Genomic DNA, 14,670 nt, shown 5'->3' on the forward strand with positions numbered 1-14,670 from the left:
CCTCCAGCCTTTCAGTTAACAGCAAGCACTTAACCATGACACCATCAGGGCTCCTTAATAAATAAGTTAATGCATTTAAAGTGCTTAGCCAAGGACCTGGCACATAATATAGGATCAATATGTGTAAACTGTGATTAATTATCATCCTATAATTTCCTTAGGATAATTTTCTAGAAGTGTGATTTCTTTGTCAAAAGATGTACACACATAAAATTTTTAATCATATTTTGGCCCTCTTAGAAGGTTATGCCAATCTTTACTCCAGTAAGAATACTTTTCAGTGGTTTTGATCAGATAAGAGTTTTTACCATGTATTTTTCACTTAGCAATGTACTATAAGCATTTTCACCTGTTATTACAAAATTGGAGCCCTAGTGGCTCAGTGGTTAAGAGCTGTGGCTGCTAACCAAAAGTTAGGCATTTCTAATCCACCAGGCTGCTCCTTGGAAGCCCTGTGGGGCAGTTTTACTCTGTTGTATAGGTCGCTATGAGTCAGAATCGACTCAACAACAACAGGTTTGATTTTTTTTTTTATTACAAAATTGTCACAAACATTATTTAATGACTGTAAATAGTCCAAGAAGAGTATCCACTTAGTTGATTCTCTACTACTAAATATTTTGTAGTAGTAGAATGTGTGTGTATTATAATTGCCATGAACACCTTTATATCCTTCTTTTCCTGTATCATTTCCATGGAACAGATACCTAGAAATGAAACTGTCAGATCACTGTGAGGTGCTTGTTACATGCCACAAACCTTTGCAAATATGATAGGACAAAGACTATCTGCTTTTTTACATTTCTTGGTTTCTTCGTAGATTGTTTATTAATCATATTTTCTTTTTTGTGAATTACTTGTTACTTGCCCATTAAATATTGTAGTCTTAATGTTATTATCAGTTTATATAAACTCTACAAAGTAAAAATTCTATTTATATTTTCAGCAACTATTTTACTAATTTATCACTTTGCCTTATTTTGGTCTTCTTTCTTTTTAAAATTACAGATTTGTTTATCTTTTCCTCAGTGTTTTCTTCTATTGCTTCAAAGCTTGGCTTGTTCCTCTCTTTTCAGAGTTTTGATAAGTATTTAATTCTGCTTTCTTCTGGATATATCTATGGGGTTTAAAAATATTTAATCCATTTGGAATTTGTTTTGCTAACTGGCATAATGTGAGAATCTTTTTTTTTTTTCTTTTATTACTAGGTGGTGGTTCTAGTTGCATTTATTAATTGATCACTGCCTTTCCCATTGATTGATGATGCCTTATATACTGAATTAAATTATTAATTTGGGGAGTTCTGTTTGGTCATTAATATGTTTCCATTTCCTCATCCTAGTACAGTGATACTTTAACTTTTAAAGGCTTAGAGTATCTTTTAATATCTGAAAAGACTCCTCTCCTTCCCCTCTTTACTGTCCTTGTCTTTTAAGACTTCTTTGGTATTTTACTAGTTTATACTTGCCTATGGACTAGAAGCATATGTTTCCATTTCCACACACACACAGAGTTGTGTTTTTTGTTTTTTAAATATTAATTAGAATTATATGGAAGATAATATGAGAAAAATTGAATACATCTACATTTAACTTTCCCATTCAAATATTTGGTATTTTTCCACATTGTTTCAAGTCTTTTTTGTCTTTTATAAATGTTTGTGGTTTTCTTCATATAAATCAGACAGATTTCTCACTATTAGAATTCCTCATATGTGTGTATTATTACATGATGGTTTTGTTTGTTTTGGCTGTTAACAATGAAATCTTCTCCTTTTATGTTTTCTCATTGTTTATCCTAATATCTAAATATATTCTTGATTTGTTTTTATCTTATATGCTATTGTTTTAATGAACCCGGTCAATTCTAATGCTTTTCAGTACATCCGTTTGGATTTTCTGGGTGAACAATTATATTAAATGGAAATAATAATGTTATTATTACTTGTCTTTTCATATTCATTTCTTTTAACTATTTCACATGTTACTTGGTCAGACAACTATCTAAAACTAATACTAAGTTAAAGTGGTAGTAGAAGACATCCTTTTTGTTGATATTATTCCTGACTTTATTGTATGTACTTTTGATGTTTCACCATTATTATTTTGTCTGTTAGCTTGAAATTGATACTTTTTAAGTTAGAAAAAACACTGTAGTCTTTTTTTGTGGTTTTACTTGGGGTAGTATTTGGAAGTGGTATTGGATTTTATCAAGTACTTTTAAGTGGGAGTACCTACTGAGATTATCAATTTTTTTTTTAATTTAATCTTTAAAATAATGCACTTTATTATATAGGTTTTTAATAAGTTTGATAAGATTAAATTAGCTTCAGTGCATGCAGTAAACGCTATCATTTTGTAGTGGTTTAATTTTGTCTATCAATATTTTATTTTGCTTTTTATATCCTTATCAATGAGTGATGAGTCTATAAATTTTTTGCTTGTATCTTTCTAAGGTTTTGATTTCAGAATAATTCTTGCTTGTAGCTTTTCTAGTACATGTTGCAGCTATCTAGGTAGCTAAACTAAAGTAAACAGGACAACAAACTAAAAGTCCTTAAGGTGATTAGGAAAACGAAAGAGTAGTATAGACGAGAGGTGGGAGCTGCTGATGCAGAGTGAGGCATCATTCTCATAGAGATGTCTAAGAGAAAGAATATGACTGCTCTGGTTCATCCCAGTATAAGCAGAGCTTTTCATGCCAGGATGCCTCAGAAACCACTGGACAATCTGGGTCTGGCACCTGGTAGGTACTTCATAAATATTTTTTGAACAAGTGGTTGAGTATTTGGGCACCTAATTAAATAATGGACACCCCAGAGCCATCTTTGTGGCCTACATTGATACCTTCATTTTTTTTTAAATTATAGACTTTAAATGTGTAAAAGCCAGCATATTTTTCTTTCTACTTTAAGTCAGCTACCGTTACCAGTTTTTCTGCCCCTAAAGACTGTCTTTAGAAAAGGACACAAAGTCCTCTAGCTCCTGATTCCTTGTTGTCAATAAACAAAACCCCGTAGGTTCTTTTAATTTTAAAAGTTTTATTGCTGATCACCTGGGGAAAATAGAGTATAACAAAACAATGAACTTAGGAAAGTTACAATGCTGAAGAAATTTCAGTCGTAATCCCCAGTCTGTATGTTTCTTTTTACCCTTTAGCCAGAATCTTTGGACTTTGTTTTCTTCTTTATTCTTAAGAATATATTTGAAACTAATTTCAGAAAAGGTGGATTTCAACCAAATTTCTCCTCCTTCTTAGATGCCCTACCTGAAAGCAAGAGACTTATCATTTTTTCTGGCGTGCATGTGAAGGAGATGGTAGTTTAGATCTTTGTCATTTTTCCCTGAACTATTGCAAAAGCCCCTCTTTTTTGTACATTCTCCCTCTACCATCCTATCCCCCAATTTAATCTTTTACAAACGTGCTTAAAAAGCTTTCATTGTTCCTCATCACATATAGGATAGATTTTTCACTTAGTCTGTACACCAGCGGAGCCCTGGTGGCGTAATGGTTAAGAGCTCAGCTGCTAACCAAAAGGTCAGCAGTTCGAATCCACCAGCCATTCCTTGTAAACCCTATGGGGCAGTTCTACTCTGTCCTGTAGGGTCGCTATGAGTCCAAATCGACTCAGCGGTAATGAGTTTGGGTTTTTGTGTCTACACCAACAATAATTCCAAATAAATTAGAAATTTAAATGTAAAATAAGGAATCATATAAGTACGAGCAGAAAATACAGGTAAATATATAATCTTGATTTGAAGAAGACTTTTAAAATATAACAAAAGGCATAGATCATAAAGGAAAATATGCTGAGAAAAATATTTGCAACATATGGCAGATAAAAGGTTAATAACTTTAATATAGAAACAGTATTATGTAATAATTCATAAAAATAATATTTTTATATGAACAGTCCTTTTTATATTACAGAAAGGAGTTATTATTTAGTATTTTATTATTCTTATAGATGAACTAATCTTTTGTTATTACTTTTTAGCAAAAACAAATTAGTTATTCACCAGGAGTGTGCAGCATAGAACATCAGCAAGAGATAACCAAACTAAAGACTGATTTTGAAAAGAAAAGCATTTTTTATGAAGAAGAATTATCTAAAAGAGAAGGAATACATGCAAATGAAATTAAAAATCTGAAGAAAGAGCTGCATGATTCAGAAGGCCAGCAACTTGCTCTCAACAAAGAAATTATGGTTTTGAAAGACAAATTGGAAAAGACCAGGAGAGAGAGGTAAGAATCAAGCTATTTGCTCATACATTAAATACTTATTGAGTACCCCTTATGTGTCGGGTACTGGAGATACTTAGAAAATAAAACACATCCAGCCCTCAAGGAGACCAAAGTCAAGATTAGTAAATAGAAAATTACAGTGCAGTATGGTAGGGAAGCAAATAGGATAAGTATAGGAACACACATAAGAGAGATACAAAATGTAACTTAGATATGCATAGGCTTCCTGAAGAAAATTATTTCTAAGCTAAGACCTTAGGAATAAGAAAGACATAGCTGAGGAGGGAAGAGTGTCTAGGCACAGATAACAGAATGTACTAGATCTTAAAGGAAATAAAGAACATGGCACATTGAGAAAATGAAAGTTGTTCACTATGCTTGAAGCATAAAAAGTAAGATGGAAATGGTGACAGATGAGGCTAGAAAGGAAAGTAGAGTCAAGATCATGAAGGAGTGTAAGGAATGTGGACTTTATTCTTAGGATATTGACATGATTATACTTGTAAACGATCACTCTTACTCCTGTATGGAAAATGGATTGGAAGGAGCAGACTGGAGATAGGAATCCCAGCTGTGAGAGATGAGGTATATAGACCTCAAGTAGTGGTGGAGAAGATAGAGAGGTAGATGGATTCAAGAGGTCTACTGAGAAGACAGCAGCCCTGGTGACACAATGGTTAAGGCACTCAGCTGCTAACTGAAAGATCGGCAGTTTGTACCCACAAGCCACTCTGGGTGAAAGATGTGGCGGTCTACTTTTGTAAAGATTATAGTCTTAGAAACCCTATGGAGCTATTCTGCTCTTCCTGTAGGGTTGCTATGAGTCGGAATTGACTCGGTGGCAATGGGTTTTCGGTTTACTGAGCAGACAGAATGTAGAGGACATAATGACCAGATGTGAGAAATTAGGGAGCAGGGGAAGTTATTAGTGATACTCAGGTTTCTATAATTCAGGTGACTGAATGTATATATTATTGTCATTCTCAACTTATACTGGGTATTGGAAATCCAAGTTTGTTCAATTTGGTACATTCATTCGTTCATTCAAGAAGAAAATTTTTAGAGCCTTTATGCCAGGGACTGTTATAGGCCCTGGGAATATTGCAGTGAACAAATAGGCAAAAATTCCCTGTCCTTATGGGGCTTTCCTTCAGTTATGATGAAAGGCACTACAAAATAAGTAAATGATAGAATCTATTAGAAAATAATGAATGCCAAAAACAAAAAATAAAGCAGGGAATGGCTAATGAAGCATGAGGTTGTGTGCTGAATTATATATAGAAGGGCCAGGGTAAATTATGTCACGAAGGTGATTTCTCAGTAAAGATTAAAGAAAGTGAAGGAGGTGCCTATACAGATATATGGGAAGAACACTTCACATGGAGAACAAGTTTGTTCAAAAAATAATAAGGAGGCCAGTGTAGCTGAAGGTGAATTAAGGAGAGAGAATAATAAGAGGTGAGTCAGAGAGATAACAGGCCAGATCATATACGGCCTTATAAGTCAGAGTCACCCAGCTCACAGGCATTTACTCTGAGTGAAACCATTGGAAGGAAGTATTGCAGGGTTTTGAACAGAAAAGTGACAAGTACTGACTTATGTTTTAACAAGATTACTCTGACTGCTAGGTTGAGAATAGTCTGATTGAGGGTAAGAGCAAAAGCAGTGAGACCACTTAGAAGGCTATTGTAATAATCCAAGCAAAAGATGGTAGTGGCTTTGGCCAAGGGTAATGACAGAAGGGGTAGTAAGAAATGTTCAAACTCTAATATTCTGTGGAGGTAAGGATAATGTGATTTGCTGACAGACCGGATGTGGCATGTGAGGGATAGAGAAGAATCAAGAATAATAATAAGGTTTTGGCCTGAGTAATTGGGAGAATATAGTTAACATTTAGAGAGGAAGACTACAAACAAGTTAATTTTGAGACACCTATCAGACGTCTTCCCTCAGGTCTGTCAGTTTTCCATACTAGGGGGGCTTGCATGTTGCTGTGATGCTGGAAGCCATGCCACTGGTATTCAAATACCAACAGGCTCACCCATGGTGGACAGGTACCAGCTGAGCTTCCAGACTAAGACAGACTAGGAAGAAGGACCTGGCGGTCTACTTCTGAAAAAAACTAGCCAGTGAAAAGCTTATGAATAGCAGCAGAGCATTATCTCATATAGTGCCAGAAGATGCACCCCTCAGGTTGGAAGGCACTCAAAATACGACTGGGGAAGAGCTGCCTCCTCAAAGTAGAGTCGACCTTAATGACATGGATGGAGTCAAGCTTTTGGGACCTTCATTTGCTGATGTGGCATAACTCAAAATGAGAAGAAACAGCTGCAAACATCCATAATAATTGGAACGTGGAATGTACGAAGTATGAATCTTGATGGCACCTAACAACAATAACAGCATTAGACATCAGGTTGGAGATATCAAGTAGGCAGTTGTTTAGACAAGCCTGGATTTTTAGGGGCTGGAGATAAAATCCTGAGAGTATTTATCTCTCACATGATATGTAAAGCTGTGAGACTATATGAGATCACTTAATAAGTGTAGGTAGCAAAGAGGTCCAATCTTTAGAAGTTAGGAGATGAGGAAGAAGTAGCGAAGTGGATATAGAAAGAGCAAAAAGAATGATATGGAGGAAAACCAGACAAATTTGGTGTTCTGAAAGCCAAGTGAAGAAAATATGTCAAATCTGATAACATGTCAAATAAGGTGAGGTCTGAATCAACTGGAATGAGGACTAAATACTGGCCATTGAGTTTAGAGATATGAGTGTCATTGGTGACCTTAAGAAGAGCAATTTCAGTGGAAGAGTTGAGTCAAACACCCTAGAGTAGGATCAAGGGAGTATTGTAGAAGAGCAATTGCAGACAGCATAAGACAAAACTACTATTATTTGGAGTGGTTTATTATAAAGGCAAGCAGTGAAATAGGGTAGTAGCTAGAGGAGAAATTGATCTTAAAAGAAGCTTTTTTTCCTTTTTGTTTTTTGATTTTTTTTTTTAAATGGGAGAAATAGCAAAATGCTTGTCATTGGTTAGAAATCATCCAATAGATAATTCAGGAGATAGTGGGGAGAATTGCTGGAGCAGTGTACTTAGTACAGGTGCCTTCTCCAATCCTGCATTTTTTTAACATATAGTAACAGATGAGAAAGTAGAGTATTTAGACACAGCCTACAGATGAAAGTAGATAGAATGGTGGGGATTTGTTCACATGTTGAGCCTCTCCTGTTGAGTTGGATATGTTGAATTTGAGACTTCCTTGTAGAGGTATCAAGTCAGTAGTTTGAAACCCAGCAGAGCTTCAGATGTAGATTCAAAGGTCATCAGCATAAAAGATAATAATTGAAACCAGTAGTGTAATAGATGAGATGCTTTAGGAGAATGTGTAGAGAAGACATGAGCATATGAGACAGAATACCGAGGAGCATTGACATGTAAGAAAAGGACAGAAGAAGAGTTCACAAGGCAGCTGAGAAGAAGCCAGAGATGTAGTCTGAAAATCAGGAGAGTGTAGTGTCACTGAAGCCACGGAAAGATAGCATTTCAAGAGGAAGGGAATGGACTATATTGTCAAAGGTAGCCAGTAGACTGGATAGAATAAGAAGAAGATCAATTGTGATTTTTGTTAGAGCAGGTTTTTTTTGTTTTTTTTTTTTTTTTTTTTGTGATGGCATAGGCAGAAGCCAGATATTAGGCTGGTGAAGAACAATGTAGTGATGAGGAAGTGGACACAGCAAACTGACTGAGATTACAAGATGCTTCCCAGTGAATGGGAGGTAAAGGAAAGTGGCAAATTAAGTAGAACATAGGGATTAGGGGAGAGTTTATTTTGTTTTAAGATGGGAGAGACTTCAGCTTATTTAATGCTTATAGGAAAAAGCAAGAATGGTTTTAACATAGAAATTTTACTCAATTTATAGCATCCAAGTGAGTTCACGTAAATATTTTTTCTGAAAGGAGGCTTCTTTTTAATTTTTCGTTGTTGTTATTTGTTTTTAAAGTTGCATCTGTGTCAGGGAAGATTCTGAAGCATAACTAAATTTCACATGTTGGCTATAGATAATAAGCAAAGTGACACGTTTCTTGGAAAGAGAATGATTTATTTTCCTTGAATTTATTTAATTTCTTTAATAATGTAATGATATAAAGGATTTTTAAGATTATACTTTTAAAATCAGCTACTAATTATGTTCTCTGTTGACTTGAAAGCAATCAGGTATGAAATTACCCCAGCCTGATCCACACTGAGTTTCATTTGCTGCTGTATCCTCCATCAGACTGCTATACATATAAGCCTCTTGGTCTACATGACAACACAGTCTGCAAAAACTGCTTCCCCTTTCTTCCTTAGGAGGTTTTTTATAAGTCGGTTAGAACTGTGTTTATCTTTAAGGATATATCAGTCCTGCCTCCCAGAACCATAATTTTAAATAAGTTTTATAATGTTAAATTTGTTTGGTATTTATATGTATATGTGTAGAAAGAAAGAAGGGAGGGGGAGAAAAAGAGAGGGAGAGCTGACAGTATTGAGAGAACCACTGAAAATTTAATTGAGAATTTTCTGTATAAATTAGAGCTGAGCATAAAGAATCATTTTGTGGTCCATATATCCTCTTTCCCTAGCCTCTTCCTTTTCCCAAATTTTATAGTATATGCATATTCAGATAAGGTGAGCATAATCAGGAAGTCTGCAAATCACAGATGTCTTCCTCATATATTCAGATGAAAAACAAAGTAGATGTTATTTAGCAGATAGATCTGTTTATTAATTAAAAACAAATGAGTGTGTAAAAAAATGAGTGATTTTTTTTAATTTTAAGGGGAAAGATTTGGATTTGGAACAGTCATAAGTGACTTCTCAGAATGAAACAGATGGTACAAACCCACTGTCTTAGGCTGGGTTCTCTAGAGGAGCAAAACCAGTGAAAACTATATATAAATATATATAGAGAGAGATTTATCTCAAGGAAATGGCTCATGCAGTTGTGGAAGATGACAAGTCTCTAATCTGTGGGTCAAGCATCAGGCTGGAGGTTTCTCCTGACTCATGTGGTTGCAGGGGCTGACAAACCCAAAATCAGCAGGTCAGGCAGAAGGCTGCTGGCTCACAGAGTTGCAGGAGCTGGTGAAACCCAGCATCTACAGGTCTGGAAACAGGCTCCTGGCTCACATCCCAAGAACCAGAGGTCAGAGGATGATGAGTCAGATGCAGGATCCAGAGAGAGTGAACTTTGCTAGAACACCTATATATATTGGATGCAGGCCACACTCCCAAGGAAACTCCCTTTTCAACTGATTGGCTGCTCACATCAGATCACAGAATGGAGGATAATTACCTCATTACATAACTGCCAAACTATATCATTATATAACTGCCAAACCACTGAGAATAATGGTCCAACCAAGTTGATACACAACCTTGACCGTCACACCCATTTGGATACCACTATTTTCAATAAAATCAGGGAACCGTGTTCCATTGTACTATCCTCCACCATAACCTCCAGACTCATAGGACAGCAACCACAGTGCTTTTTGAGTATGCTGTCATTCTCTCTCGCTAATATATTTATTAATGCCTAGGTGAAGACAGTGGTCTTGGGTGTTCCCAAGAGTATGGTTAGGGGGTGGTTGATCAGGTTGCCCATAATAGATGCATTCCAACATTCTCATCTTTCTGAGCCAGTAGACTCTTTACTCTATGCCAAGTAAGTTCTGGAATCTCAAGGCCATTGATTGTAGGCCACTGTTGGGTCCATGCTTCAGTTGACCAACCTAGTGGTGAAAAACTACATCTCAGTATTGAGACACAACATATTAAATCAAAAATCCCCAGTGAATACACCCATTTGATAAATTTATCTGTATTTAGTTTTTATTTAATCTCCTTTGGCCCAAACCCTTAGAACTGATTCCTATATGCTGCCCATACTCCCTCTAATACAGATCAGAAAGATCCTACAACTCCTTCATTGTATAATCATCTCCTTTACTTCTATATCTGGCCTATGTTGGGATCTTAACTCTTATTATGTACCTGGAGATAAAGGCAGGTGACTGGGGAGGTATTGAGGATAATTGGCATCCTTCTTTTGAGGCAACTACTCCAGGTAAATTTAATGAAAGATTTTATGCAAAATAAGGCCCCTCAAGTAGTAGGGACCATGGGGGACAGGATGAGGCTGCAAGGAAGGTTCAGTGAGAAATGAGGCTTCAAGTTTGCAGCCTCATCTGTTTCTGCCCAAAGGTCCCCATCCCATGTCTCAGGACTCTACTCATTCCCAATCACATCTATCTCTTAGCCTAAGAGATTTGGTCAGTGTTGTACAGGTCACTGTCATGTGCCTCCTGATGTGATGCACTGAGAAGAGCATAGCATCATTTCTGTGGTATTCTAGGCAGGAATGAATTGTGTGATTCTAGTCCTAAAAATTAGATGGACTCAAATTGATGGTCACCCTATAGTGAAAGGCCTGTACTCTTTAAGACTGCCAAGGACATGAGAGGTAGGGAAGACTGAGGAACTATTCTAGACCACAGAAAATTGAAGAGACATCTCTGCTAAATGCAGGCCATGTTTCTGGACTGGATCCTGAACTAGAAAAAAAAGGAAGACGTTATTGGAGTAGTTGGCAAAATTTGAATTGCGCCCATGGATTTGGATGGTAGTGTTCTATCAATGTCAATTTTTGTAATTTGGAAAGTTGCATATTTATTATGTCAGAGAGTGTCCTTGACTCTGAGAAGTACAGATTGGGGTATTTAGGAGTAATTGGGCATAATGTCTGCAGCTTCTTCTTAATGGTTCAGAAAAACACTACTGGTAATGGGTACAGAGAGAGAGGGTGATGGAGCAAATATAGTAAAATATTAACTATTAGGGAATCTAGTTGAAGAGGATACAGGAATTCTTTATACTACTCTTCCAAATTTTCTATAAAATTGAAATTATTTCAAAATAAAATATTTCTTAAAACATTTAAATTCAGATATAAATTAATTTATGATTATGGACAAAATGTTTGGAACAGTAGCCTTTCTTAATCAAAATATTGAGAAGTGACCTGCCTACCTGCACTATGTGCTGAACATCACACCCCCAAGTAGCACAGACATGGCCTACCGGAACCTGCCCTGCACTGATTACCAACCCGCCCTAGTGTGTGCCACAAACAACTCATCCCAGCCCCTCCCCTTCAGCTGGACCTGCCCTGCTGCAACATAGCTGAGCGACTGGCCCTGCCCATTGGACAAGGAGGTGAAAAGTATCATGCCCACAGATGAGCAAACAACAAAGAACGCACAGCCCTCCTGCTCAGACATAACCAAATAAAACAAAAAAGCAGGATGAAACAAACATATCTACAATCAATAAGCAAAGAAAATAAATACTGAATGTCTCGAATACAGCAGACAATATCAAAACATATTTAAAAAAAAGAACAAGATGGTTCCAGTAGGCATCCAAAATAAAGCACCAGATGACTTTCCAGTAGAAGAAAAGGCATTGGAACTACCTGATAGGGAATTTAAATCTTTAATATTCAGAACTATCCAAGAGTTGAAGCAAAAAGCAGACAAAAATGAGAAAAAATTGACAAATTCATGGAAAAAGCAGACAAATTCATGGAAAATACAGACCAAAAAATGGAAGAATTCAGGAAATAATACAGGAACAATATACCAAAATAAATTCACAACTAGAAATCATACAAAAACAACCATTAGAAATCCAAAAGATAAATAACAAGATTTCAGAAATGGACAGTGTCATAGAAAGGCTGAGGAGCAGGTTTGAAATGATGGAAAACAGGATCAGCAAAATTGAAGACAAACACTTGGATACAACTCTGAGGAAAAATCAAAAGAAGAACGAAGAAAAACGAAGAAAACCTGAGAATTATGTGGGATACAATCAAAAGCAAAAATTTTCGAGTGATCAGAGTTCCATAACGGGGAGAAAATGGAAAACACGGAGAGCATCATTGAAGAATTGCTGACAGACAACTTCCCTGATATCATGAAAGATGAAAAGCTGACCATCCAGGAAGCTCAACGAACCCCATATAGGATAGACCCCAAAAGAAAATCATCAAAGCATATCATAATCACACTCACTAAAACCAAAGACAAAGAAAGAATCCTGAGAGCAGCTTGAGAAACATGAAAAATCACATACAGAGGAAAAACAATAAGACTAAGCTCGGATTATTCGGCAGAAACCATGCAGGCAGGAAGGCAGTGGGATGCCATGTATAAAACCTTGAAAGAAAAAAATTGCCAATCAAGAATAATATATCCTGCAAAACACCCATTCAAATATGATGGTGAAATTAGGACATTTTCAGATAAACAGAAATTAAGGGACTATGTAAAAACCAAACCAGACTTACAAGAATTATTAAAGGGAGTCCGTCAATCTGAGAACAAACAACATCAGACCACAGCCTGAATCTACGACACAGGCTAGTACCTGCTAGTTACCAACCTAGGAAGTGAACTCTCAAGGACTATCCAAAACCAAAAGAATTACAACAGGGAGCCAGAGAGGTTAATATGTAAATGACAACAACATCAGAACAATAAAAGAGGGAATACACAGTGTAAGTATAGAACCTTCTAATAGAGAGGAAGGCAAGGTGATACCAAGTAATAATAGACTGCTTCCAACCTAGTGAGATAAGGATAAATTTCAAGATAACCACAAAGAAAGTGAACAAACCTACTCATCAGAATAAAGAAGAAAAACAAAGTCTCAGTAAAAACAAAATCTATAAAAACAAAAGAAATTTAAAAAAATCCACACACAAAGGAATTTAGCACAGGAGAGTAAGAGGAACAAAGAAAACGTCAGCACCACACAAAAAAGCACTACAAAATGATAGCAATAAACTCACATCTATCAATAATTATACTGAATATAAACAGCCTAAAGGCACTCATAAAGATACAGGGAGTGACAGAATGGATAAAAAAACAGGATCCATCAATATGCTGCCTACAAGAGACACACCTTAGAAACAAAGATGTAAATTTATTAAAAATTAAAGGATACAAAAAAATATATCAAGCAGACAGCTATCAAAAAAAAGCAGGAGTGCCAGTACTAATCTCAGATAAAATAGACTTTAAAACAAAATCCACCATAAAACACAAAGAAGGGCACTATATAATGATTAAAGGGAAGATCCATCATGAAGACATAACAGTGATAAACATCTACGTACCCAGTGACAGGGTTCCAAAATACATAATAAAACAAACTCTAACAGGACTGAAAAGAGAAATTGACAGTTCCACAATAATAGTAGGAGACTTCCACACACCGCTCTTGGTAAAGGACAGAACAACTAGAAAGAAACTCAACAAAGATACAGAAGAACTAAAGGGCACAATCAGCCAAGTTGACCTCATAGACATATATAGAACACTCCACCCGACAGCTGCAGAGTACACATTCTTTTCCAGTGTACATGGAACGTTCTCCATAATAGACCAAATGTTAGGCCACAGAGCAACCCTCAACAAAATCCAAAACACTGAGAGAATACAAAGTCTCTTCGCTGACCACAGTGCCATCAAGGTAGAAATTAACAACAGGAAGAGCAAGGGAAAAAACCAATTACATGGACACTGAATAACACCCTGCTTACAAACCACTGGGTAATAGAAGAAATCAGATGGAATCAAAAAATTCCTAGAATCAAACGAGAAGGAAAACACATCATACCAAAACCTTTGGGACACAGCAAAGGCAGTCCTCAGAGGACAATTTTTGGCAATAGATGCACACATCCAAAAAGAAGAAAGCGACAAAATAAAAACATTAGCTACACAACTCGAACAAAAGCAGAACAGCAAAAAAAAGCCGAGAGCCACCAGAAGAAATAATAAAGATCAGAGCAGAAACAAATGAAATAGACCCTAGAAAAACAGTAGAAAGAATCAACAAAACCAAAAGTTGGTTCTTTGAAAGGATCAACAAAATCAACAAACTGCTGGCCAAACTGAAAAAACAAAAACAGGAGAGGATGCAAATAACACAAATAAGAATTGAAATGGGGGACATTACAACAGACCCAACTGAATAAAAAAGATCATAACAGAGTATTATTAAAAAAATATATTCCAACAAAATTTGAAAACCTAGAGAAAGTGGACAAATTTCTAGAAACACACTACCTAACCAAAGTAACACAAAATGATGCTAAAAATCTGAACAGACTCCTAACAAGAGAAGAGATCGAAAAGGTAATAAAAAAAACTTCCAACAACAAAAAAAAATTCAAGCCCCAGATGGCTTCACTGGAGAATTCTATCAAACATTCAGAGAAGAGTTTACACCAGTACTACTCAAACTATTTCAGAACATAGAAAAGGAAGCGATACTTCTGAATACATTCTATGAAGCCATCATAAC

The 14,670-nt window shown here is 36.1% G+C and overlaps 1 protein-coding gene across 5 annotated transcripts in view; it reads left to right on the forward strand.

The window, feature by feature from the left end:
* Positions 1 to 14,670, forward strand: part of CDC42BPA (CDC42 binding protein kinase alpha) — a 338,979-nt gene that overhangs the window by 229,883 nt on the left and 94,426 nt on the right. For all 5 annotated transcript variants that reach the window (XM_004375875.3, XM_023730922.1, XM_012555417.2 and 2 more), the window contains one exon: positions 3,998 to 4,245. In XM_004375875.3, coding sequence (XP_004375932.1) covers positions 3,998 to 4,245 — 248 coding nt within the window. The remainder of the gene's footprint in view (positions 1 to 3,997; positions 4,246 to 14,670) is intronic.

The sequence above is a fragment of the Trichechus manatus genome, unplaced genomic scaffold (assembly GCF_000243295.1).
Source record: "Trichechus manatus latirostris isolate Lorelei unplaced genomic scaffold, TriManLat1.0 scaffold00039, whole genome shotgun sequence".
In the NCBI taxonomy this organism is placed as follows: domain Eukaryota; kingdom Metazoa; phylum Chordata; class Mammalia; order Sirenia; family Trichechidae; genus Trichechus; species Trichechus manatus.